This window comes from Podarcis pityusensis (genome assembly GCF_964106645.2).
Source record: "Podarcis pityusensis genome assembly, chromosome: 12".
Classification (NCBI taxonomy): Eukaryota; Metazoa; Chordata; class Lepidosauria; order Squamata; family Lacertidae; genus Podarcis; species Podarcis pityusensis.
Genome location: NC_138037.1, coordinates 22,611,892 through 22,638,944, shown reverse-complemented (window position 1 = coordinate 22,638,944; position 27,053 = coordinate 22,611,892). Strand labels below are relative to the sequence as shown.

The 27,053-nt window shown below is 43.3% G+C and overlaps 1 protein-coding gene across 3 annotated transcripts in view; it reads right to left on the bottom strand.

The window, feature by feature from the left end:
- The window catches only part of PIP4K2A (phosphatidylinositol-5-phosphate 4-kinase type 2 alpha), a 182,652-nt gene that overhangs the window by 52,279 nt on the left and 103,320 nt on the right, over positions 1-27,053 (bottom strand). Inside the window, exon 1 of one of the 3 annotated variants that reach the window (XM_080974504.1) lies at positions 11,909-12,346. The exons of the other annotated variants lie outside the window; for them this stretch is intronic. Coding sequence (XP_080830630.1) covers positions 11,909-12,049 — 141 coding nt within the window. The 5' untranslated portion in view covers positions 12,050-12,346. Of the gene's footprint in view, positions 1-11,908; positions 12,347-27,053 lie in introns of those variants that run through there. 3 annotated transcript variants of the gene reach the window in all.

Here is a 27,053-nt window from a genome sequence, read left to right as displayed (position 1 = left end):
TGCGCAGCGCTCCTTCAGCAAAGTGGGAGGAGAAATGGAAGGGGCTCCGTTTCTCCTGCCGCTTCGCTGAAGTGGCGCTGAGCAGAGAGGGGGAGAATTTTTTTTGCTTGTTCTCCCCCTCTAAAACAAGGTGCGTCCTATGGTCCGGTGCATCCTATAGAGCGAAAAATACGGTAACTTAAAGGCATACTGAGTACTTTCATCTTGCCTGCATTCAATCTGCTCAACTGAAAAGCATTTTGAGGAAGTGACTGCATATTATCTAGCAAGCCCATCAGCCCTAATAATTATGCTGCTGATGCTACCGTAAACAGTCTTGAGAAAGTTTGCCAAGAAAAAGCAGATGATTCAGTGATAGAATAGGGGTGGGGGGCAATGGAAGACTGCATACCTCTAACCAGAAAGAAAATCATAAAGTGAAAAAAGTATTAACTGTAAAGAAATGAATTAAGTTGGGGGGGCTTGCCATATGCTTTAATACCAAGCTAACTTACTCCAGAGTGATGTGCTCTATGGCAACACAAAGACAACCTTTTTATATGTGCTTTGGCACCAGTTCCAACATCACCACTCAACAATGGTGATACAAGATTTACAATAATAAAATCAGCATAGAAACACAACTTGCAGCTCAGCTTAAACAATGACAAATGCACAAATTAATGGCTGCATATGCACTTCATGGTACCTCGAAAACCAATGTCTTACAATGCATGGGCAAAATCTTTGCCCCTCTCAGCTTATGCTGGGAGGAAACAAAACATGATCCGTGGACTTAGCATTTACACCCAAAACAGAGATAGTGGATTGTTTTGCACCCAACAAACCCTGATCAGTAAGCCAAGAGCAAACATTGGCTAGAGTTCATGGTTTGTTGGGTACAAAACAAAGCCCAATCCTCATTTCGGGTGGAAATGCTAAGCCAGGGATCATGCTTTGTTTCCTTCCCAATGTGAGTGGGGAGGAGCGAAAGAGCCCTTTTAGACACATACATAGTAAACAGCTAACAAAAGGTTTACTGTGCTGTGTCAATGGTGCCACTGTCGCTGACAGTGACGGGATGGTCTTTGGATTTTCTTTGGCCATCACAAGGTGCATTACATGGTTATATTGGCAAATCTATAGCTTACGTCTCGATATAAGTCAAGTGTCAAGTCTTACTTGTAATCAAGATATTTTAGGAGTATCCACACAGTATCAAGAGTGCCATCAAGGGAATGCTCAGATCAAGCCAGCCTGAGGCTAATTATACAGACTCCGCTTCTGAGATGGTTGTACTTACAGTTCCAGAAAACACCACAAAACCCTGAACAGGTTCTATTTACAACTGAAGTTACAGGAACTAGCACACACTTATATGCCCATTGATTTTAATTGTGCAAACTATTCTATTCTAACCTTAATAGAAAATAAGGTGTACATTCATGAATTCAATCTCTAGACCAGGGGATTTCAGCAGATACAAGTGAGATCTGCAACCAAATTCTGCACAATTCCAACCACTGCATTCCATCCTCCCCCACCCCCACTGGAGTTTGTCAACATTCTATGCTCACTGAGCATGCTCAGTCTGCACTGGGCTATTCTGGACATTCTCCTTAGGGCTTTTCTAAAGATGCACTTCTGAAAACTTTGAAGTTCCCGAGACTGCTAATACCTCCCTCTTGTTGCTTGGGTAGTGCCACTTTGGCTGCATGAGCACTAGAACTCACAGTTTGAACAATGAAGTTGAAATTACATAGTAGGTTTCCAGTATTTCAGAGTTTTACAAACTAAAAGCCTTCGGCAAGATTCTTCTTCCCTTTTGCCAATGCCTTCAACTATGTTAGGATTTACTGTCTAACCCTATGCCCAGCTGGGGTTTTGCAACTTAAGTAACTCTGCCTGCTTTGGTGTAATTAATACAGTGTTTCATTTCCTCACACTGGTTTCCCCAAGAGAAGTACCGTATTTTTCCGTGTATAAGATTATGCTTTTTGCTAAAAAAAAATTAGGCAAAAATTGGGTGTCGTCTTATACACAGATAGTGAATGCAGGGGGGGAACGTGCGATTAATGGCCTGCTGGCGATTGGTGGCTGTGGCAAGTGGACGGGTGGGCTGTTGGTGGCGGCAAACTGGCAGACAATTGGCTGCGGCGAGGTGTGCAATCAGCAGTGGTGGGCAGGCGGGTGAGCGATTGGCGGAAGTGACCTCCCCACCCCACCCCAAAAAGCTAAACAACTTAATTTCTTAATTTTGGGTTAAAAAGGGGGGTCGTCTTATACAAGGGGGTGTCTTATACAGTGGTACCTCGGGTTAAGTACTTAATTCGTTCCGGAGGTCCGTTCTTAACCTGAAACTGTTCTTAACCTGAAGCACCACTTTAGCTAATGGGGACTCCTGCTGCCGCCGTGCCGCCGGAGCAGGATTTCTGTTCTCATCCTGAAGCAAAGTTCTTAACCTGAAGCACTATTTCTGGGTTAGCGGAGTCTGTAACCTGAAGCATATGTAACCCGAGGTACCACTGTACATGGAAAAATATGGTATTCAAAGAAAAATCCTCACAAAACATCCTCCAACAGTAACAGGGTTACTAGACATCAGCTCAGTGTTTTTTCAAAGTCTGCTAATACTGGGTTGGGGAGGGCAAAAAGTAAAGATACACATGGAAGGGGGGCCAAATTAATCATCAGCTCTGCAGGTGAAAGTTCAGAACACCTTGAATACAGTGGTGCAACTACATCCTAAAGCTGCCAAGCATATATGGCATGAGGCATTATCACCTGCGCTAAAAGAAGAGCAAGGCATCAGACTATCTAAAGCCATACAGAGCAGCATCATTAGAAGAGAACAAACAGCTCTTCTTTTCTATCAGGTTGGAAGATAGAAAGTTATCCCAGAGATCCAATATAGACAACCCTCTCTTATCTTTTAGGGAGATGGACAATGTAGGAAGGCAGGTACCACAGGGCTCATGAACTTATCTTTACACTACCATCCCTCCAAGATGCCCTGTATCCATTTGGACTCATTCTATATTTAAAGAATCACTGCCATGCATGAATATTTTGGGAATTTGCGTTATTCTTCTATAAGGTTACACATCTTGCAAGTTCCTTTACTGAGTATGAAGAGTGGATCTGGTTCTTGTAAATGAGTCACATTTTAGAAAGAGAGAGATAGTCTGACCTGCCAACTTAAGATGTCCTATGGGTTTGCAGATGCTACCACAGTAACTATAGCAATTGCTGGTTTGAATAGTTTGCGTTAAATGTTTAAAGTGCAATCTTTCAACTTTTTCCATCATGTTATCTGCTCTAAGTATAAAATGCGTAACCTTTAGTGCTGTAGCTTTTCCTCAAAAATGAAGAGCAATTATGTAATGCCAAGCCATCTTAATCAAGCAGGTGGTTACCACTCAACAAAGATTGGCCTTTGTACCAGAGGGCTGGAAAACAGCAAATGTAACACTAGTTTTTAAAGATTAGGGGACCAGAATCCAGGAAGGTGCAGGTCAATTTGCTTAATATCTGTTTCAGGTAGATTGGGGACTATGTTAAAGATAACATGAATTGTGATATAGCCAAGCCTACACAAGAATCAACGAGAAAGAATTAACGAAAAAGAATCAACATGGCTTCTGCAAAGGCAAGTCCTGTCTTACGAACATTTTAGCATTTGTGGGGAGTGTGTCAGGCATATGGACAGGTGTGAGCCAGTGGACATCGTATACTTAAATGTTCAAATAGCTTCTGAGAGAAGCTCTCAAAGGCTCCTGAAAAAACTTAGCATTCATTTGAATTGTGTATTTTTCGTCTATGTTTTTTTGTTTAATCTTTTATTGAAACCTTAATAAATATCATTAAAAAAAAAGAAAAAGAAAAAACTTAGCATTCATAGGATAAGAGAACAAGTCCTCCTATGGACTGATAACTCGTAACTCAAGTTAGGGTGAGCAGCAAAGTGACCCAAGTTTGCAAACACCACCAAATTATTCAGAGTGGCAGCAGAAAGGGATTCAAGGGCTCCCTTTCGGAGCTCTTGGCAAACTGAGTGAATTGGGCAATAAATTGGCAGGTATTGTAGAATGCATTGACTTATTATATTTTAACTGACATCTTAACTGTGCCTTCAATGTTCTATTATGACTGACAGTTAGCATTACTAAATGTATCTACATAATGCATCGAATGATTTCAATCCTGTTTTGGATGGCCCAGCTTTTATGGTATTGGCAGTCACTGCAATAGCTTTTAGAAATTCAGAACAAGCCAGTCCTGGAGTTCTACACATCGGATTTCCATTGAGAAGAATGCAAATCAGATCTATAGCCCCGTAATCTAGCCAACATGGCACAGCATGACAGAAGATCTTCCTACAGTTTGGCCTGAAAGACGTATTCCCCCCCCCCATTAAGAATGTAAAAAGAGCCTTCTGGATCAGGCCAGTGGCTCATCTCACCCAGCTGCATCATGTTGTCACAGTGGCCAACCAGATGCCTGTGGGAAGCTGGCAAGCAGGATCTGAGTGCAAGAGCCTTCTCCCCTCCTGTGGTTTCCTGCAATTTGCGTTCAGAAGCTTGTAACTTTCAACCATGGAGGCAGAGCATAGCCATTATGGGTAGGTAATAGCCAACAATAGCCTAATCCTTCATGGATTTGTCTAATCCTCTTTTAGAGACATCCAAGTTGGTGGCCATCACTGCCTCCTATGGGAGCATTTTTTCTGCATCCTCCAATGTCCAGCTTCATTGGATGTCCATGAATTCTAATGTTATGAGAGAGAGAGAGAGTAAAACTTTCCCCTACCTACTTTCTCCACACCAGGCGATTCTGCAAAACTCTTTTGCACGAAAGATACTGGGCCTCCCCAAGGGCTCAGTTGCTGCACAGTTAAGAATAGAACTGGGCCTCCCCTCCATTGTTGCGAGAGCCCACATTAGAATCATTAGTTTTTATTGTAAATTAATCAATGCCCCAGGTTCCCTACTAGCTAGGCAAGCCTTTTTAACTTGTTCTCATACCAACAAATGGTCCAAGGCCATGGAGACTATTACTGCACGCTACTCCCTCCCAGATCTCGACACGCTGTCATCTTGGGACCAACATAAAATCCGGGCCTGGATTCTTACAAGAGACGAGGCCATGGACCGGGCACAGTCCACTACAGCTCGCCTCTCCATGTGGCTCCCTAAAGTGAAAGTGGTAAGATCACTTGCCAACTACTTGATAGACCTGACGGAGCCCAATTTGAGAAGAGCGTTTACTATGGCCCGTTTCCATTCTATACCCAGGGCCTTCCTGCAGGGGATTTACTCTAAGACCCCTATTACTCAGCGTTTATGTCCATGCACAATGAATGAAGTAGAGGACTTCATACATTTCTTTTTCTACTGCCCTATTTATGAGCCAATAAGACCTAAGCTCCTCCTCTTGATCCCGTCCACCATCACATCTAAGGAAGACTGTTTGAAATCGCTTCTTGTGGACGCAAATCCCCAAATTTCACGTGGGGTGGCAATCTTTATAGTGCAGGCTCTGAAACTCAGGGCTACTCTGACTGGGTAGTGAGTCCTAGACCTGGACCTGTTTTAATTCTTTTTATTACTTTTTCAACCCAATGTGCCGAGCCTATTTTGGGGCCATTTTATGTTTTATATACATCCGCACTTTAGATTCTTGGCGCTGGCAACTAAATCTTTACATTATTGTCTTAGGGTAATTTAAATGTCATTACGCCAGTAATATCGCTTTGAATTTTGTTTGGTTGCTTGTCTCTAGTATTTTTGTCTTATTTTGCTATGGCTGTATGCTAATGCAATAAAGGTTTTATTATTATTATTCTCCACACCAGGCATAATTTTATATACCTCTATCATATCACTTCTTAATTGCCTTTCCTCTAAACTAAAATGCCCAAATGCTGCCACCTCTCCTCCCCCTTGATCAGTTTTCCTCACTCAGTTAAGTCAGAGCACTTTGAAGATTGTAGGATGCCTCAGGTTTTCAGGGCTAAACCCAAAGTTAGTCAACAGGTAGGCTGACTGGGGTTTTATGGGAGAGCAGCAGGTAAGTCACATTGTGCCAGATTTGCACTACGTACTCTAAGGCCTTGGTCTCAAATAGGAGGGACAGTCTATGTGTTACATGGAGGACTCCCTGATCCTGAATGGGGTAACTGTGCCCCTGAAGGACCAGGTGCGCAGCCTAGGAGTCATTTTGGACTCACAGCTGTCCATGGAGGCGCAGGTTAATTCTGTGTCCAGGGCAGCTGTTTACCAGCTCCATCTGGTACGCAGGCTGAAACCCTACCTGCCCGCGGACTGTCTCGCCAGAGTGGTGCATGCTCTAGTTATCTCCCGCTTGGACTACTGCAATGCGCTCTACGTGGGGCTACCTTTGAAGGTGACCCGGAAACTGCAATTAATCCAGAATGCGGCAGCTAGACCGGTGACTGGGAGTGGCCGCCGAGACCATATAACACTGGTCCTGAAAGATCTTCATTGGCTCCCAGTACGTTTCCGAGCACAATTCAAAGTGTTGGTGCTGACCTTTAAAGCCCTAAACGGCCTCGGTCCTGTATACCTGAAGGAGCATCTCCACCCCCCATCATCCAGCCCGGACACTGAGGTCCAGCTCCAAGGGCCTTCTGGCGGTTCCCTCGCTGCGAGAAGTGAAGTTACAGGGAACCAGGCAGAGGGCCTTCTCGGTAGTAGTGCCTGCCCTGTGGAACGGCCTCCCAGCAGATGTCAAGGCAATAAACAACTACCGTATTTTTCGCTCTATAACACGCACCAGACCATAACACGCACGTAATTTTTAGAGGAGGAAAACAAGAAAAAAAATATTCTAAACAAAATAGTGGATATATGATTTTTGTGGTTCATGCTGTGGCCACAGACATGTGATCTGACAGTGAGTTTGGAGTAGCCCAATGCAAAAATCCTGAGGATCGATGTGGATCCATGCTTTGTAATCACGGAGGAGGGAAGGAAGGGGAACCATGGATCCTCTGCTCATGACTGCAGCAGATCCCCCCCGCCACCTGCAGGCATTCGCTCCATAACACGCACAGACATTTCCCCTTACTTTCTAGGAGGAAAAAAGTGAGTGTTATGGTGCAAAAATTACGGTATTTTACTTTTAAAAGACAACTGAAGGCGGCCCTATGTTTTAATGTCTGATGCTGTATTGTTTTTAATATTCAGTTGGAAGCCACCCAGAGTGGCTGCGGAAACTCAGCCAGATGGGCAGGGTACAAATAATAAATTATTATTATTATTATTATTATTATTATTATTATACATAACATTTCACTTTATAGATGGCTCCATTCTCTGTCCCACCCCCAGGTGGGGCTGGCAAGAGTGAGGCCTAAAAAGGGCTTAAGACTTAGCATTACTGGGAGAGGTCCACCCCATTCTCCAGCATTACAAACCTGGGGCCACATAAAACCCTCAAACCAAAGCAAAGAGCCAACCTAAAAGTTAGGTCTACCTACACTATGTTACAAATGAATTCTAACCTTTTTCATTCTTATATTCAAGTTTGAAGCCAAGGCTGTTTTCATAGTCTCCTAAAAATAAAAGTCTATTAGTGATGCTGTCAGCATCTGAAATTAATGGGCTTGGAACAAAAGATTATCTATCTTGTAATGCCCAGCTGTATTCTGAGGAAAGCATCCTTACCCTGAAATTCTTCTTCTTGCTCAAAATGGAAAGTCAATATTGTTTTGGCCTTGTGCCAATCTGCACTTGCATGATCTGCATATCTATCAGGCTAGGTGCTCCATGAGCTAGTAGTAGCTGCTGGTGAAAGCTCAGAAGCTCATTTTAAGCACTCACTGCTCAAGTGTTGGGAGTGTGTGTGGGTAAATTACAAATTACTTTTGCTCCGAGCCATTTGGTCAAGCATTTCTAAGCAGAAAAGTTAGCTCTACCCCCAAGAGATTATAGCAAGAAAATGTGATCATACCAGTGCTAGTAATATATATATATATATATATATATATATATGGGCAAAAACTCATTGACTGGCAGCAATAGCACTATATTTTTAAGAAGTTGCTGTTTTTTGTTTTTGAAAATGAAGGCGAAGAAGAGTTTTCTATTATATGGTCCTTACTCATGGGGAAAGCTGCTTGTTTGAAACACCGTTCACAGAAAGCTTTTTCATTCCCAGACAAGAAATTCCAGAGATGTTCACTATGATATGAAACAGGATCGTGGGGATTATAAAAATGTTGCAATCAGTTCTTAACAAGGGCAGAAGAGACTCTGCTCTACCCCAAGTAGCTATTTTCTGTGCCAAATGGGATGAGTGAGAGGACTCCTCTCCACCCAAGATACTCTGCACAAGTTCCAAGGAAGCTGTAGACAAACACAGAACACAGTTATGTACTATTCAAAGCCTACACACACAAATGGCGAATGCATTCCTATAACTCCTAGTATTTACCGTACTTTCCCTTATGCCCAGGACTAGACAAAGATGCAGGAATCTAACAATACCTACAAAAGGTATAGAATCTGTAGAGGTGGGGAGACGAGCCATAACATATTTATGGCCCAAGGATGTCATCTAAAAATATATAAAGCTCAAACTGGCTTAGGAATTTGAAATATATTTTTCCAGCATTGTCTAGAACGCTTTGGTCATTTAAAAGAACTGCCATTCCAACACATGCACTTACAAAATAAGAGTATTTAAAACCATATTTTATTTTCTTCTACAAGTTTAGTTAAGGGCATGCTTCTGCAATTTCTTTAATTTTACACATACTCTGGTTTCTCTTCAGATTTTACACTTTTCACACTTTAATTCTACACTTGTGGTTTCAATGTATTCAGTATGACTTCAACATTAGTATCTTACAAAAGCTGCTCAGTCTGGTAGAGTTTAAAAAGAAGTTAAAGCTATGAGGGAGACAACCTAACGATTGCTAATCTTTATTAATGACTTTTAAATTCCTTTTTCAAATTAACTTACCTTATCTTTTACAAGTCTAGCCCTATGGCCCCATTCTTACCAGATCAGGCTGCTTCTAAGTTAACACATGTTCCAAGTAGTCTATTAAGTTATTAAGAAGTACTGCATCTAGAAAAATTATTTTGCCACTGTAAGACTTGAAGTTAAAAAACATGGTGAAAACTCTGCACTAAAAGTTACAGTTCAACATATCCTGCAGCTTCTCATCCTACAAGACAAATTTGGTACAATTATTTCAATGTCAAAGCACTACTAGCAAAGTCATCAACTCATGGCATTTACTACTGCAATCAATAGAAAACAAGTCTGATTACATTATCAATTATTCTGAGATAACCCCTGAACTTGCCTTCATCTCTTGAAGATGTAAACAAATCAGAGGTTAAAGGAGAATTGAAGAGAACAACCCATCTCTCTCATTTATCATAAGGCGGACGCCACAGGTGATACATGATTTTCACAGTTCCACAAGCCCAAGCCTAGATTGCTACCAAGGGTCTGTGGCTCAGAAGTGTGAAATTATTTCTTGTATACAAAAGAGGTTCCTGGATGATGAGTCCTAGGACAGTGACCGAAGATGGACACATTTGTGTAAATATACCCACATGCACTGCTCAGATGCTGTGCTTGGTTTTCATATTTTAAGACAAGGTTTTCACATAGAATCACTCTTCCTTGGATGAAAAGCTCGAGATAAAATGATCTTCACTTGCTGTTTGGGGAAATATGAAGATGGAGAGCCATTACACAGTTTAGTACAACTTCCAATATATCTGGATGCCAAGAATAAGTCTGAGAAATGAGAAGTCTAGTAACTCTGCTTCGGGAGACTTGTTAGCCAACTTCCCCCTAACACAGATACGTTTCCCAAGAAAGATAGTATTATGCTGTTTCTGGATAAAGAGGATGATTAGTCACCAAACCACAAACCTTACCTCAAGATGCAGCATAGCACCACTGCAATAGAACAGACTGAATAGCTATGAAAGTTATCTTAAAGTTGCATACAAACCTGCACTTGTGCAAAGGGCGATGCCTGTGCAGTGGTGGATATTTCCCATATATGTACAACAATGCATTTGCAGAACAGTTCTCAACAACACAAATGTATTTGCAAAACAATGCACTTTTCAAGAAAGAGAGGGAAAGTGTGTAGGCAGCAGAGAGGATTTGGAAGTAGCTAGGTTTGAAGATCAAAAATCAGCCTGATTTAGCTTCTGGTAAAAGCTGCCAATATAGGCACACAAGTTCAGTGGGAGAAATTCACGATCAGTTTGTTTTAAGTAACTGCAGTAACTGAAAGTAACAAGACAGCAAAGGTTTCTGTCCAAGCAAAGTAGGGAGAGTCAGCAAATTGCAAATATCAGAAGTTCACAGAACGTAGCGCAGATTGTGCTCCTCCCCCCCTTCCCCAAGCTCAAGGGCAGTTTGCAGCAGCACCTTGAACCGAAAACCTTGCAGGTCTCGTCTGAACACACTTGCATAGCTGAAGTATCACCACTTTAACCAGGTGAACACAACCCTTACAAGGTAAGACACTACACATGTTTTTTACTTGACAAGTCAACACCCCTTTCCCTGTTTACAGCCTTTTATACATAGTGCAATCCAAGCTTCAAGCATCTTAAGTCCTACTACAAAGTACACCCTAGAACAGCCAACATTGAAACCAGACATGCGTAGCCATCAGAACTAGTTATTTTCAAAGCTTGCTCATAAATAATATTTGGCTGAAGTCACAAGGTCCTATCATTGCCAATATTCAAGCTGATATGCTACAACTCTGCCAAAAGCCAGTAGCCAAGTCTCACATTTCTATTCTCCTTGATCTGATCTGATCAACACAGCACAGGTAGAAGCACCACTACCAACAGAGAAGCAGAACACTGCAGTACTCCAAGGCAGCAGCATGCCTCTAGCTTCCTTACCGTAGCAGTGTTTTATCTCAGACATCATTAATCGTCCTGCCTCCCAGCTACACAATACCGATTATGTTTGGGGGGGCTGGGGGGGTGAGATGGTTTGCTGTGCATGTATAACAGATCCCAGCACTTCTGCAGCCTGACATATTTTTTTACCACTACTCAGCAAAATGCATCCAACCTGGACAGCAGCAAAGCCATTAGCCCAGTGGCAAAACACACACAGCTCCTACCATTAATCTAACGCTGCCCAACTGTCAACCATCCCCAAGATGCACTTAAATAAGAGTAGCGTTTGTTTAGCAGATTCCCACCCCCAAGCCCATTTCAGGGCAAGAAGTACAATCGGCTAGCACAGTGAATATAAGAATGGTATTGCTTTGAGGTCCATTTAGTCGCCACAGCAAATAGCGATAGCAGCTACCAAGTACTGGGATGCCCATAGCCCTATACACAAGGTTGTGTGTGCATACGACAGAGAAAGGTGCACAAAGAGAAAAGAATATAAGGCAGGGTGTACCCATGGCTTTTGCCACCCCAAGGGCAGTACGCCTCTGAACTCAAGTGCCCAAGGGCACATTCCTACCCCACAGGCAGAGAAGCACATCGCCTACCCCACAGGTGAAGACATTTCATCTTTCCCCTTTCTAACTACACTAGCCAGTCCCCTTCCTCACTAGGAGCTACTGGCAGGAATCCCCTATAAAACAGAGAAAGGGGGTGGGAGAGATGGGTGGATTAAAAAGAGAAAGTGTGCATATGAGGGGGGGGGGTGTTGCAAGTACGTACTCCCTTTCAGAACTGCTGAAGGGGGAGGGAGATAGAGCTATGGGGAAGGTACTGATCCGGAGTTTGGGGAGCGAGGGGGCACAGAGAGAGGCCCCACATTGACAGGAGGAGGAGGAGGAAGAAGGAGGAGAGGGGTGGAGGGAGGAGGCGGAGGTTGCGGCGGAGACGAAGGGGCCTCCGCCGGGCCAGCAAAGCAACCACCCCCCGCCCCAGGAAGCGCCGGTTCTTACCGAGTGGTTCACCCCCCACATGAGGACGCTGAGCAGCGGGTCGCTGGCCCGGAAGAGCTTGACTTTCTGGGCCACGAAATGCTTCTTCTTGGTCTTGGTCTTGCTGGCCATAACGGACACGATGTTGCCCGGGGCCGCCATGGGAGACGCCGAGGAAGCAGACGCGAGAGGAGCAGGGCAGAGAAGGAGGGACGGCGATGCTCCCGCCGCCGACACAGGAGGTGGAGGAGGTGGAGCAGGGACCGGCAGGGCCGGGAGGAGAGACGGAGCGCGGCTGTGGCTGCGCGGCGGGCGCTAGCGCGGTTGCGGCAGGAGGGAAGCGGCGGGCTCGTCCCTGGCGCTGCTGCTGCTGGTGCCGCAGCTGCTGCTGCTGCTGCTACCGCCGCGAGACGCTGCCAAGCGCATCCTGGCCGGGCCGCCTGCGCCGCCGCCGCTCGCTGAAATGGCCCCGCGCGCCGCCTCCGCCTCCTCAGGCCACGCCCTCTACCCTCCTACGGGGGGGAGGCAGCCGCCGCCACTGCCTCCAGCCCACTCCTTTGGCCCCGCCCACAGAGGCATCGCGCTCCCAGCGGCGGAGTTGCGAGGCGAGGTTGCGGCCGAGCCAAGGCTTCTTGCCTACTAAGGAGCATGCGCGGCACTTCTGGGCATGCGCGGCGGCCGAATGTGAAGCCGCCTTTCCCCCTTTTTCACCAACTCCTTTCCCCCCTTTTGCCCGACGCCTCGTTCCGAGCGTTCTTCTGCTAACTTGAGACAAATTGGCTGGATTGTAGGTGGCTGGTTAAAGTCTCTCCTGACGAGCAATGGAAAACCGGTGTTGGTTGGTGGACTCTCCCGGTTTTTAAATTGTTCTGACGACATGTTTTGCTGTTGTAAACTGCTTTCATTATTTTGTTTTAATGGGAGATAAGTCTGGGTCTGGGGAAATGATGGGATAAATGGTCTTCTGCTTCTCATCCCGATTATCACATCAAGTAGATTAGACAAATGAAATTTCAAGTTGTTTGAAAACTGTTTTCAATATTGTGTTATAATATGGTTACCAGGTTTTTTTCCAATGAATCTGGGGACACTTTTTAAATTATGTTTTAAGCTGAGTAGCAACAGGGAGTCAGTAGTGGGGATGGTGAAGCAAAAGACCCTGGGCCCAAGCACACATGCATATTGTATAAAGGCGCAAAGCCCTTCTTTCGCACCCTGTGAAACATAAATGCGCAGAGTTTTTAAAAAACTGGGCAACAGCCATCTGCCCACAACTTCCGAGCCTCCCCCAATCAGTCAAAACAGAGGGGGAAGGGGGAAGGAGATCTATACTGCCGGACGTCCCCGGTTCCCCTTCGGCAGTGGTGGCAGTAGCGGCAGTCTGAGCAGCCTGGAGCCAGCCTGGTAGTGCAGTTGGCTCTGGCAGGCTTCAGGAGCTGCTCACTGCCATGGCACCTGCCATTTTTCCTCACCGGAACATCATATGGGGACTTCCGGTGAGGAAAAATGGCAGGCGCCATGGCAGCGAGCAGCTCCTGAAGCCAGCCAGAGCCAACTGCGCTACCAGGCTGGCTCTGGGCCGCTGAGGCTGCCACTGACACATTTCCTGGGGACAGGTTTGCAAATCTGGGGACATTCTGGGGATGGAATTTGTCTGGTGACAGATTTGCAAATCCGGGGGCTATCCCTGGGAACCGGGGACATCTAGTAACCCTATGTTACTTTAGGGTGAAGGGCAGGTGGGTACGTACGTACGTAAGTAATGTAAGTGAGCACATTAACAAATCTCATTAAAATGCCTTTAAAAATATTAAGTTGCAATCCAACCCTATCTTGGAGAAACCTTAACATATAACAGTTATTTTTATTACATGGAAATGGAGGATCTTCTTTTTAATTACAGCCTATCCTGTTCTGCACAGTGGGTAGAACAAAATTGGACCTTGAGGCTTTGCTGCCAGAGGCAGAGAAGCAACTGGTGCCTCCTGCCTCCCATGTACCCAAGGCCAGTCAAGTTCTTTTTGGCATCTGATGCAACAAATCTCACAGATACTTGACAAGAAAAATACAATAATAATAAATTATGTAACTATCACTTTACTGCCCTCTCGTGACACTCAAAATCAGTTCCCTGAGGCAGCTGCTATGCCTAATAGAAGAGTTGGCTAGAGCAAAGATAACATTGATACTAAATTTCACTGCGCCAGCAGAATGAGATGCTACACTGTTGTAATGAATTTATATTAGAGTTGCAGCACAAGTGCTGCTAGCATGCTCTCTGCACTGGTGGGATTCCGCCAATGGAAGGGGGAAATTTTGCTGGGTGGGTGTAGTGGGGAAAGGGCCACATTTATTTAGTTCAAGTCTCATGCTGGCTTGAGTCAGGGCCAAACTACGGTACTTCTGAGGTTAATTATGTGGATGCAATTAACACACAGGTCTTTTGAGCCCAGAGACCACTAGGAAGATTAGCTCTTTATCTCACTTCTCTGAAATAGCTGCCTGCATTTTAGGGCAGTGGTGGCTAACCTGTGATGTTGTTGGGACCATAGCTCTCACCATTCCCAACTGCTAGCCATGTTGGCTGGGGCTTATGGGAATTGGAGCCCAACAACAGCCGGAGGATCACAAGTTCTCCATCCATGCTTTAAGGGAAGCTTCTATTCATGCCAGTGGGAGCTTCCTTTGAAGTGCAAAGAGCAGCTTCAGAAAGGATATTTTTCTTGTGACTGGCAAGGAGAGAAATGTGCAAATCACATTTACTGTAGTTTGGCCCTCACCCTGTGTTGATGGTGTGATCTGTTACACCTGTGAAACCAGTGTTGTAAGTAAAGACACTCCCACTGGAGTTGATGGAGAATCTCATAACCTGATAGAAGGAATGGGGTACAGAAGGAAGATGAACTGCTGAGATCAGCCCCAAGCTACTTTTCTTTGCATGGAGAGAAATGTGTGGGTATCTTGCATCTCTGATGGCCCCAGTGCTCAGCAATGACACCAGCAGGTAAATGCACATAATGTAACCAAACTTGCCCTCAACCATTGTGGAGATCATTTTGCACCCGTTCAGGTTACTGAACATATAAGAGCATATAAGGAAGCAAACAGAAACATTAGATCAAGATTTGAAAAAGGGGGGGAAAGTAGCATGCATAGAGAAAGCTCCACCCGCTGCAGCAGTAGCGCCAGATAAGGAACTGAAACAGGCACCACCTCATAGAAGAAGAAACTTTATCCCAGGTTTGGAACAACTGTGGTTGGCTTTTAGCAACGCCAACATCCTTGTGGGAAGAGATACCAATCAGCATGACAGTCTGAGTCACTAAATTTGGTCTGTGAACAGCTAGCAGGCTGAATCAGTGCACTGGTTACCTACAAGAGCACTCAGTGACCCCCAAAACGAGGCTACCCTTTGTTTAACTGGGTTGTTCACAGTTATGGCTGCATGCTGCTTGGCTCTTCCCACTGGATAAAAGCATAAGAAACCAGTAACACTTGCTAGGGTCTTCATCATTGCATCACCTTTGCATTCCGTCCTGAAGAACTCCTTATTTGGCTAGGGCAGTGCACTTTCCCATGTTAAAAATGAGCTCCCACATCCTGGCCTCAGATTTTGCTTGGCCTCTGATGCTGGTGCTAGTTTTCTTGCTCTTTGTCTTGAGAATGCAGCGCCAGCTTCTCAGTTTGGGGCTTATGCCAGAAAAGCATTTTTCATCTTGAGGAATCTTTATATTGTTCATCAGAGATGTTCTTCCCACACCTAATGCATTCCAGGCCATGCCTGTTTTTAGTTACTATTGTTTCTTGTTACAAATTCCCTTCTTTTAGAAATCTGCTATGGCTGCATATCCTACATGTTACTAGGAAGTAAATGCCATTGAAATCAGTGGCACATACTTTCAAGTAAACATGGTTAGGATGCGGGTGTGTGGCTGTGTACACACTCCCGTTTATGCTACATCCAGTGCATTTCCACTACTGGTTTGGGAAGCGATGTACACATTCCATTAGCCACAACCCATGTCTATCCTGCTGTTTCTGATGAAATGCTGCATTTTGATGCATTTCTCGTCTTCAACCAGCTTCAATCCAAATTGAGAAAAAGAATGACCTAGACGCATTTTAAGTCAGCACAGCATGCACAGCCCTATGTGTGTGCTTTACTGTCTATGGAAACTAGAGCAGCATTTTTAATTCCTCCAATTTGTTTACAAATCAGAGAATAAGGACAGCACGTGGCTATTTTTAATCTAGTACCTCTACAGTGCCATCTTGGGCTCAGAAAGTATTGTGCTACCTTTGCAGAAGTCTGAGTTTGAATGTGACAGACCCTGCCTGAAACCCTGTTTGGCGGTGAAGCTAACTAGGAGATTTGGGCCTGATCAGTGTGCATAGGATTGCATGGGTCAGTGTCCAAGAATATTCTTCAGCAGAATATTATGTATGTGCCTAATTCTCTTTGAAATGAGGATCTTGCATCTGCAGCAAGTAAAAGTACAGTGTTGGAAACCCCTGCTGCTATTTTGCATGTGCATACTTCTTGTGTGGTTTTCCCCACCCCACCCCTTCCTACATTTGCAGATGATGTTGCTGCCAACACTTCCTCTGCAAGCTAGTAATAGGTCAGCTGTCAGGGTTTGCAAACTGCAGAGGAAGTACATTTTTGTTGCTGAAGAAACTGCCGAGTCAATGCAACTGGCAGTTCTGTGATGTCTTTTGTCCTACAGCGATGCACACTACCTACGACACTGAGAAGGAGACATGATGGCAGTATCCTATCTATGTATATACCAAGAAGCATGTCCCATTAAGTTAAAAAGCACTTACTCCCACATCTATGCGTACATTTACACATGTGAACTCTGGGAGCTGTGCTTTATCTTTATGGGGGAAAGCTGCAGTGAGTTTCAGGCTCACGCATACCTCCTCCACCACCACCGTCTCCATTTTGGCTGCAATAAGGAGATTGCAAGCTTCCACTCCTGTTTTAGATTAACCACAGATTAGCATGTTGTTCTAACCCCAAACTGTGGCTAATCTTAATTATAGTGATCTTGAACAAGCCAGCTTCAAAACATGAGTAATGAATCTGGCTTGTTTTCACTAACCATAGTTAAGAGTAACCACAGTATAAGTTTAAGGTAACATTCAAAACTGTGGTTTATCTAAAACAGAAGTAGAAGGTTCCAATCTCCTCCTTGCAGCCATGCTGGAGAACACATGCACATTCAAGACTCACTGAAGCTTGTTCTTGTAAGGTTAAGCCACAGTTTAGTGTTGTATCTGAATTCAGCGGGTGGGGCTTAGATGAGAAGGTGGCAGTTCTACCATGATCCATTAAGAAATGGATGGTGGTGTCGGCTTTGAAGTGCAAATTGGGCACATGCATAAAGAATGCCCACACTCAGTGCTTACTTCCCTAGAATACTCTTTCCAGGTGCTTTTCTTTGTCCAGTAGTTTGAAAGAAAGAAAGAAAGAAAGAGGGTGAGAGGTAGAAAATTTCTTGAAGGATTGTTCCACGTGTAATTTAGACAGTCCCCTCCTTCCTTTGGTAGTGAATGATCCACAATAAGGAGCTATATTTTTTGTTTGTTTTAGGAATCAAGCATATTTATTTCTCTACTTTACGGGAGTAGTCGTTCCTCCTTGCTAAGTGTTGTTTCTCACAATACTTTTTAAATAAAAAGGTGAGAATTCGCACTGGTGAATCATAATATCTGTGTCTGAAGATACCTGTGAAGGTAATATCATGATAATAAAGCATGCAAATTGCTTGCAAAAAAAGGCTTGTGAATTATATGGTGGCATAGAGAAGTATGTATTTGCATAATAAGCCCACTCACCATTTTTTGTTCAAGATGTACAACCTGCCTCAGAGAACTGAGCTCAGGAAGCATCACATTCTTCCTGTTTCTGATAGATGCCAGCTGTCATAGTAGCCAACTCCTAGGTGCCAAGGTCCTTGCCCCCCCCAAAATATTTAAGGAGGCCAGCACCCTCAAGTTGATAGACATTGCCATTCAAATTATGTTCCTCCTCCATTACTCCAGTATACCTGAAGGAGCGTCTCCACCTCCATTGTTCTGCCCGGACACTGAGGTCCAGCGCCCAGGGCCTTCTGGCAGTTACAGGGAACCAGGCAGAGGGCCTTCTCGCTAGTGGCACCCGCCCTGTGGAATGCCCTCCCACCAGATGTCAAAGAGAAAAATAACTACCAAACTTTTAGAAGACATCTTAAGGCAGCCCTGTTTAGGGAAGCTTTTAATGTTTAATAGGTTATTGTATTTTAGTGTTTTGTTGGAAGCTGCCCAGAGTGGCTGGGGAATCCCAGCCAGATGGGCAGGGTATAAATGATAATAATAATAATAATAATAATAATAATAATAATAATAATAATTACTCCATTGCCAGAAAGCCATATTTGTAGTGTTGGAAGTTACATGAGGCGCATGATGCACTCCTAGCAGCTGCAAAGTATACATTGCAGAAATACACCAACACACACAAGGAAGAAACAAACCCATGCACAGTTGGCTCTCTATTCTTGCTATGTTGCTGTTGGTTTTTATTTGTTTCTGAACTGGCTTGGTATTTCTTTTTGAGATGAAAGGCAGTGTAAGAATTCTAACAACATAATAATCTTAATTTATAATGCTGGTGCTGGTGATGTCTCGGAGGAACGAGGCCAAGATAAGAGTTGACAGGACACAGCAACTATGGGAAGGAATGAGAGACAGAATACACAGCATGGGAAATAATAATAAGAAGAGGAAGGTCGAGGGTGTTTCATTCCCTTCTTTCACACCTACTGTATGACAAGGAAATTGCTATGCAGAGTTACACAATCTGTGAGCACAAAAGAGGCAAGGATCAGCCAAAACAAATGACTCACTTCACAAAAATACCCACATTAGCATCATCTCGTAAAGCCAGTCCCCAAACTCTTGATCAAATAGTCAAGTGTCTCCACACTACTGCATCCAAGTAACTCACCTTGGCAGATGGAAAAATCAGGATTCGGTAAGGACCCCTTTCCTTATTCCAGATTAAAAGACTAGGGTAGCTGGTTTTCATCATTGTAATGCTAATCTGGTTAAGAGTGGTTAAACGGGGTGCATGTGTGTGTGTGTGTGTGTGTGTGTGTGTGTGTGTGTGATGAATGGCTATGTTGTCTCTAATTTTTTGTTATTAATTAATCACATCCTCTGAGGCATCTCAAAGTGATTTAAAGAGCAATAAAAACTTGTATAAAAACTCTTATAAAAACAGTTAAACCATTGTGTATATAAAATCAATTTTTTAACAAAAGCCAACTACATATAAAACTATTTTAAAACAGCCAACAATTATGTATATAGAATCAATTTAAAATCTGAAATAGGTACCAGTATGGGTAACTGTTATGCATAATTTCTTACTACAAGACTGTGCTTCTGGTATTGTGTTTTTTTTTTTTTTGTTTTTTTGGGGGGGAAGTAATGCTCCTAGGCTCATTCCCAAGATTACTTATTTTTATTGCTTTTTATTATTGATTGATTGATTGATTGATTGATTGCTCCAGCAGGCATTTGAACTGAAGTCTTATTTTATAATTCTAATGGGATTGTTATCTTTTCAGTATTTTATTTCTTGTGCACCACTTAAAAGACACTTGCAACTAAGTGGCAAACAAATTGTTTGAACAAGCAAATAAAATCACTGCATCGAGGAATTTATCACCATAGGCACCAGATGAATATTATTTGTGATATAATTAGGACCTGTGCCTCCTCCATTTTCTAGATCTTGGGTTATTATTTCCATGTTTTGATTTTTTTAGAAACTGTATGCTCCTCTGCTGTACAACCGCAGCATGAGAGCACTCAGCCATGCCCTATTTTAAAACAAACAAAAATAAACAATGCAAACCACAACATGGGCCTCCTGTGCACATCTCTCATTTTAAAAACTAAACTAAACTTAAAGTTTGAAGGTAATGTGCTCCTTCAGTATGTCAGCATCACCCCTGAGCCAGTGCCACGAACTGGACTCATCCACTTCAGCCCCGACTGGGCTAGGCGAGCTGGGTAGCACTTCCAGAGACCACCTTCTGCACAGGAACAGGTCAAAGTTCTGTGGACTCACAGCTTAGAGTTGTGAGCACCGGATTCACTCCAACAAGAAGACAGTCGTCGCACAGCAGAGTATAGCAGAGTACAGCAGAGCATAAACGACTCGGAGAGCAGCTCTGTAGAATATCTTCTGTATTCCATCTACAGCTATAATACACAACTATGTACAGAGCTAAATGAGGTCTAAGCAAAATGAATGCTGAACTGCACTGAGTGCCTGCAGCTGCTCTTAGCAGCAACCTTATCTATACACACGATCTCTAACACTCAGTCTCTCTCTCTCCGACATACTGACTGACTGATGTTAGGCTGGAGTGGAATAAGTAGAGAGCAGAACACCGCCCCTCCTCTCTGGAAAATCACCAGACTCATCAGCAGATTCTTGGATATGGGAGGGGTGAAATCTCCTCACAGTAATGTACACATCTGACTGGGGGGGGGGACTTTTTTTTTTTGTCTTGAACACACTCATAGGTGTCTTCTTGTCACAAGGCTACCCATGTTTCCATCCTTCTCCCTTTTACAATGTGCTGCTTGGGACTTATGGGAGAAATTTGACAAAGCCTCATGTGCACTTGACCTCATCTTAAGATCTGTCATCCTGATCCTAAACATATTACTTGAAAACAAGTAAGACTAGAATAATTTCATTGCAGTCAGCACAATTCTCCCTGCCTGTCCGTGGCTCTATCCAGATGGGGTGTGGACTCAGAATGTTGTCGCCCCCCCATTCCAATACATATTCAGCACTCTCATCCCCCATGCTAGCTCCCAGGCAAGCCCTGATACCCAAGACCTTCTGCCTCTGATAGTTTGGAAAATGTTTTGAAGTTCCTCCACAAGACACAAAAAACACACACTCTACTCTACTCATTTCTGCGATGGGGGACTTGTGGTCTTCCCATCATCCCCTGACCATTGGCCATTCTGTCTGGGGTTGATGGAGGCTGAGTACAAAGACACCAGGAGGGCCACAAAACATTCCCCAACCCTCAACTATGGTCAAGACTAGGTATGGGACAGAAATTCAATTCAGGTCTAATTTGAAGCCAAATCTATCGCTTCTGCACTTTCTGAAACAGTATGCAAATCAAACATGCAATTTGCACTTATTTGAGATTTGTTATGCAGTTCACCAACCAACCCATGTTTTAAAAATGTATACAGTAGGGGAAAGTTTGCATAAAAATGAATGTATTGGTTAAATTAGCATATGCAAATACATTGTATTAAGGAAATTGCTTACATGAATGTGTACATTTGTCAAAACTGCATTTGAAAATGTATTTATTAGGGAAATATGCACTAAATGGTGATGGGTTTTCATGAGGGTTTAAAAAAAAAAAAATTGCAAATTGCTGCAAACTGTGGATAACCGAATTTATAACTGGAAAAAGGAGAAACTGAGAGAGCCAAAATTGACAAATCCTTTCATCCCAAGTCAAGAACTGGCATTGAGAACTTTTCCTCATTAAGGCTCACGACCATCACTGTTCTATTTTCTCTCTCCACCTACCATTTTATATCTTATCTTTTTCCTTTAAGATTCATCTTCCATTCTGCCTTTTCATCTTTTTCCCCTTATAGGTTTCTTAATCTATTCTTTCCAATCTACCTCTCCGTCAGATTCATCTACTCGATTTATTTTTATCACCGATATACTTTATGTTCCTCCTCATGTGGGAATTGGCATTTGATTTTCCACACACCAATAAATAATAGCTGCTATTTTCACACCAACCTTCTTGTGCACTGGGGACAACCCCAGATCCTCTCCAGCTAATTAATCTGCATCTGACAATAATAGCACAGGGCCTGAGTCACTGCTGTGTTGCTAGTGATTCACAGAAAGGCAATGCTACTGCAAACCAAAGAATCATTACAGAGAATCAGTTCCATATCACTCAATGGACATAGAGACATCAGCTTCGGGTGCCAGAACTGAATGGGAAGCTGAATGCTAGCTTCTTTTTGTTAATGCATAAGTTAAAGAGTGGCCCATAGTAGCTTGGAATCATTCCTGCCCTTTGCTTACTGTTATTTAGCCTGGTCTCAAGACAGGTTGACTCCTGCCAATCTAGCAGTTCGAAAGCACGTCAAAGTGCAAGTAGATAAATAGGTACCGCTCTGGCGGGAAGGTAAATGGCGTTTCCGTGCGCTGCTCTGGTTCGCCAGAAGCGGCTTAGTCATGCTGGACACATGACCCGGAAGCTGTCTGCGGACAAACGCTGGCTCCCTCGGCCAATAAAGCGAGATGAGCGCCACAACCCCAGAGTCGGCCACGACTGGACCTAATGGTCAGGGGTCCCTTTACCTTTTACCAAGACAGTTAGATTTCCTAAGGAGGAACTTACTAGAGAGTAAGTGTTTGTAGACTTATGTCCAAAAAGCCCAATCTTTTCATTTTCAAATATATCTTAATTAGACTGGGAAGATCTCAGTAGTCTCCAGTGTACAATCCATTTTCTGTGAAAATATCATCACTGTTTGTTCGGATGTGGAAAATTTAATACTAATTCTCATATGAGGAAAATAACACCCATTGTGTGTTGGTTAGTTTGGCTAGGGAGTTAGTTGGAACTCTGTGGGACTTGCTTTGGAGTAAACAGGTATAAGATCAAGCTGTTTAATTTAAAAAGAAACACATTTGTAATCTAAAAAAATAAAATAAAAGCCTACACCTGATTCCCACCTTTTGGGAATCAAAAGTGATTCCCAGATTTCTCCTGGATATTCTGAAGAACAATGTAAAATAGAGATGGCCAAGCATTAAGTTTTATAACTTAATGTCAGATTAAAAAATGTTCAAGCTGCTGTATTCTAAATCCATTTACCTACAAGTTCTTAAATCAGAGAAGGGGAATGTGAGCCCCACCCCCCATATTGTTGGACTGCAACTTCCATCATCTCTGACCATTGGCTATGCTGGCTGGAGCTGATGGGAATTATAGAGACCAGCAACACCTGGAGGGACACAGGTTCCCCATCTATGTTTTAAAGAGCTCCCAGGAAGTTAAAGAACTATTCCTATAGAATGTATTTGTTGAAATCAATCTCTCTGGAGAGGTAATGAAGTGCGCCTTCAGGAGTGAAGTCAAACTGCTGGAGAATCACAGCGCCTGCTGTGGCTACAGAGACTTGGAACTCATAACTGCTGCCTCCTGCATTGTTACCAGCATAAAATGCAGCTCAGTTGTCCTTTTTTCTCAAGTTGAAGTGAAGCTGGTTTATGGGGAAATGCATCAAAAACAGTATTTCATAAGAAAGAACAGGATAGATACAGTATAGATATGGATTGTGGCTAATATCATGTGTACATTGCTACCCAAAACAGCAGTGGGAGCACGCAGGATGCAAAGTAAATAGGAGTGTATGCACAGCCTAGATAAGCCAATAACTGCAATCAAGAGAACCATAGGAGGTCATATAAAACACCATCACACCCCCTCCTGCCCTCCAAAGTCTACAGCTGAGCAATTTAAAATTAAGAGCCATTGTGGCATAGTACTCAAAATGTCGGGCTCGGACCCCAGAGACCAAATCTCACATCATCTAGGAAGCTCACGTGGTGACCTCAGAGAGGTCACAATTTCTTAGTCTAACTTACCTCACAGGGTTGTTGTGAGGGGAGGATGGAGTGTGTGGAGAAGCATGTTTGTCACCTTGAGCTCCTTGGAGGAAAGCTGGGATAGAGATCTAGTAATAAATAAATAAATAAATGTGGCAAGCTTTTGAGTTTTTTGAAAATTCTTTGCCACGCAAGACGATACACAAGGTAGGGGTGGTGGCTGGAGGATGAAAACTTTAAAAAAGCAGAAGACTAGGCGGGTGGGAAATGGCAGGGTAGATGTTACAGCCATAAGGTTTGTTTATAGATTGAGTTTTAAGACAGAAGTTGAAGGCTAACTCCTTTCCGGGTACTGAGATATGAAGAGGAACATGGCAGTGTTCCTGCTATACTATTGGACTTCCAAAATGACTCTTACCTGGCAAACCTTCCAATATTAACTCCCTAGCTTTGCCAAAAAAGGAGGCTGTCATGAGTTTTGTTTCACTTCTGTTCTCTGTCCCACACACATTAAACAAAAGTGTTTCGTTTCAGGTATGGGACAGGACAGAACCGAGTTGCAAGCCAACCATTCACACACCCACACACACCCAGCCCCAGCCCCAATATGGTGGCAGCTGTTGCAACTTCATCCCAGTATCCAAAGCGTGTAACTTGATATCTCAGCACCTGGGAGGGATTGCCTGGCAGAGTTCTGGAACACTTGAAAGTTTGCCATTTTTAAATAACTTTTTGGTTGGTCTTAATGAATGTATTACCCAACTGTGGTCATGGAGTGCTTGTGATCATTTGGCAATTAATTTGGCCAGCAGATAACTACAACTAAGTTTTGTTAGGAGGCAGGAAAAGTGTGGGCTATATATAGATGGTGGATGAAACCCAACTGCCGAAAAACACAGCTTGAGTTTTAATCCCAGGTGTGTTGTTGCTGAGCTCTCTGAATTGCACTTGAGATGTTTACCACAATCTCAATGCCAACAACAGATGGTGGTGTAATATTCTGCTCCAGCCTGTCAATTTGTTATTCCGTTACATTTTAGAGAGGGCTTTTTATTCAGTAGAATTAGATGGACAAAAAACACCCACAAAGACAAATCCTTTGTTGCCCAATTATTGTTGTGCAATCATTACAAATTATTTGAACAGATCCACTTAGCTATGGCACATGAATCTCCATTGTGTTCAGCTGTTCAGACACAAGTAGGAAAGTTAGACTCAGTGGTTAAAAAGAACCATTCTGATGTGTGATATTTGATAATGCCATCCTAAGAATGCACCCGAGGAAGTAAACGATAACATATATTTAAATTTTTTAATATGCCTGCAGTGCCAATATCAAAGCATTTTACAAATTTCAATTCATTATGTTGGGATTCTCTCTACTGCTATGGATCATTCTGTGTTTGCAGCGTTTCGGTTGTTCAAAACAGAGTCCAACAGAATAACAACTTGCATGTTAAAAGCTTTCAGCAGTGTTATTAGGAGGGCTGCATTTTGTCATCACCTAAGGTTTCAGGTAAAGGGACGCGGGTGGCGCTGTGGGTTAAACGACAGAGCCTAGGATTTGCCGATCAGAAGGTTGGCGGTTCGAATCCCTGTGACGGGGTGAGCTCCAGTTGCTCGGTCCCTGCTCCTGCCAACCTAGCAGTTCGAAAGCACGTCAAAGTGCAAGTAGATAAATAGGTACCGCTCCGGCGAGAAGGTAAACGGTGTTTCCATGTGCTGCTCTGGTTCGCCAGAAGCAGCTTAGTCATGCTGGCCACATGACCTGGAAGCGGTCTGAGGACAAACGCCAGCTCCCTCGGCCTATAGAGCAAGATGAGCGCGCAACCCCAGAGTCGGTCACAACTGGACCTAATGGTCAGGGGTCCCTTTACCTTTAAGGTTTCAGTGAGGTACAAAAAAGTAGCAAGATGTTGCCTCTCTATTCCAGCCTTGGTGCACTGTCCCCCCTCCCCCTTTTCACCATACAGTAGTTTCTGTCACTTTTCAATGGCACTCTTTCAAATATAATGCATAAAAGGTATGAGTAAAATACTGGTTCCTGTTTTAAATTTATTTTAAGACTGCAGAGTTGTGCCACTCGGCTCTCTGTTTTTAAACCAGTCTCTCTTTTTTTGATCTTATAGTTCCTGTATATACTGCATTTTATTGGATTTTAAAATTGTGACTAGTTAAATTGTGACTAGAATTATTTTAGGGCAGCCAATAAATACAAAAATACATACACGAACTGCGCAGAGAAATTAAAATAAGTATCACAGCTAAAGGTTAGGCAGAAGCAACACAGCTAAGTGCCAGGGAACATCAGCCCTCCCCCAGCTTTCTGTCACCGGTGCCATTTTAAAACTCCAGTGTGTTGCCTTGGGAGGGGCAACACTGCAAAGCAGCCTAAAAATACTGCAATCAGCCAGGCTACATCTTAATAGTTTGCCCATACTTCATTCCTTGCAATCAAGCAAAGTGCCATTTGACTCCCTGGGGCTGCAAGCTTGGAGGCTTCTGGACCAGGGAGGTAGGTGCATCTGTTACAGATCATCTCCTCAATTGTCCACTCAGTAGCTAAAACAAGCAGGTACAAACAGTTTGTATAGCATGAATAAGTACAGATTTATAGATCCAGGTATGCAAATTTATCATCTTATATGGCAGGGATAAATCATGCATGCAAACTGTGCATCAAATTCATGAAATGGGGTGCAAGCATATTTTCTTATTAGAAAAGTAGGCGGATTGAAGCCACGCCTCCTTGCCTTTGTATTCCATTTGGTCTAAGGCTCGCCCTGTTCCCCTACTGCACAGCCTAAAGCAAATAGCTGTCTTGTTAGGGTAAAATAAAGATAAAGTGCTGAGAATCCTTCCTTTTTCTCTTTCATAGGAATGGGTTATACTACAGGAAGCCTCATACAGGAAACAGCTGGTTTCACACCCTCTTGCAAACTCTGAGAAACAACTATACTTGTTTTGAGATAAATCCAAAACACACATTACAAATGTTTCACCTTTGTTAATTAAAGTGGCTTCTGCATTTTCTTCTTCTTCTCCCTTCATACAAATTTGTCCTTCTATCTACACAATGGAGATAGGGTTATTTATTCTCTTTTCATTATATGCATTGGTGCAAGACAAGAAAGGCTTAAATTGCATCTGTGCAACCCTCTAGTCAATTTATCAACTTACCTGTCTTCCTTTTGCATATATCTGGCCTGGCCTATGTAAACACTTCCGTTACTCATGTATAAGGAGGAAGTATTCTGCATTATCTTTGCAGAGCCAACAGAGGTAAAAGGCTATACAAATATTTTACATACATACAGCAGTCTTAAATTTGCCTCCATGGAATACAGCTGATAAGGTGCCATTTGATAAGATGGAAGAATGTACCTTTAAATAAATACAGAGATACAATGTGTGTGTGTTCAGTAAGAGGCACCACCTGCTGAAAACTATGGTTCAGAATGAGCCTGTTAACAATGGTTTTGACTA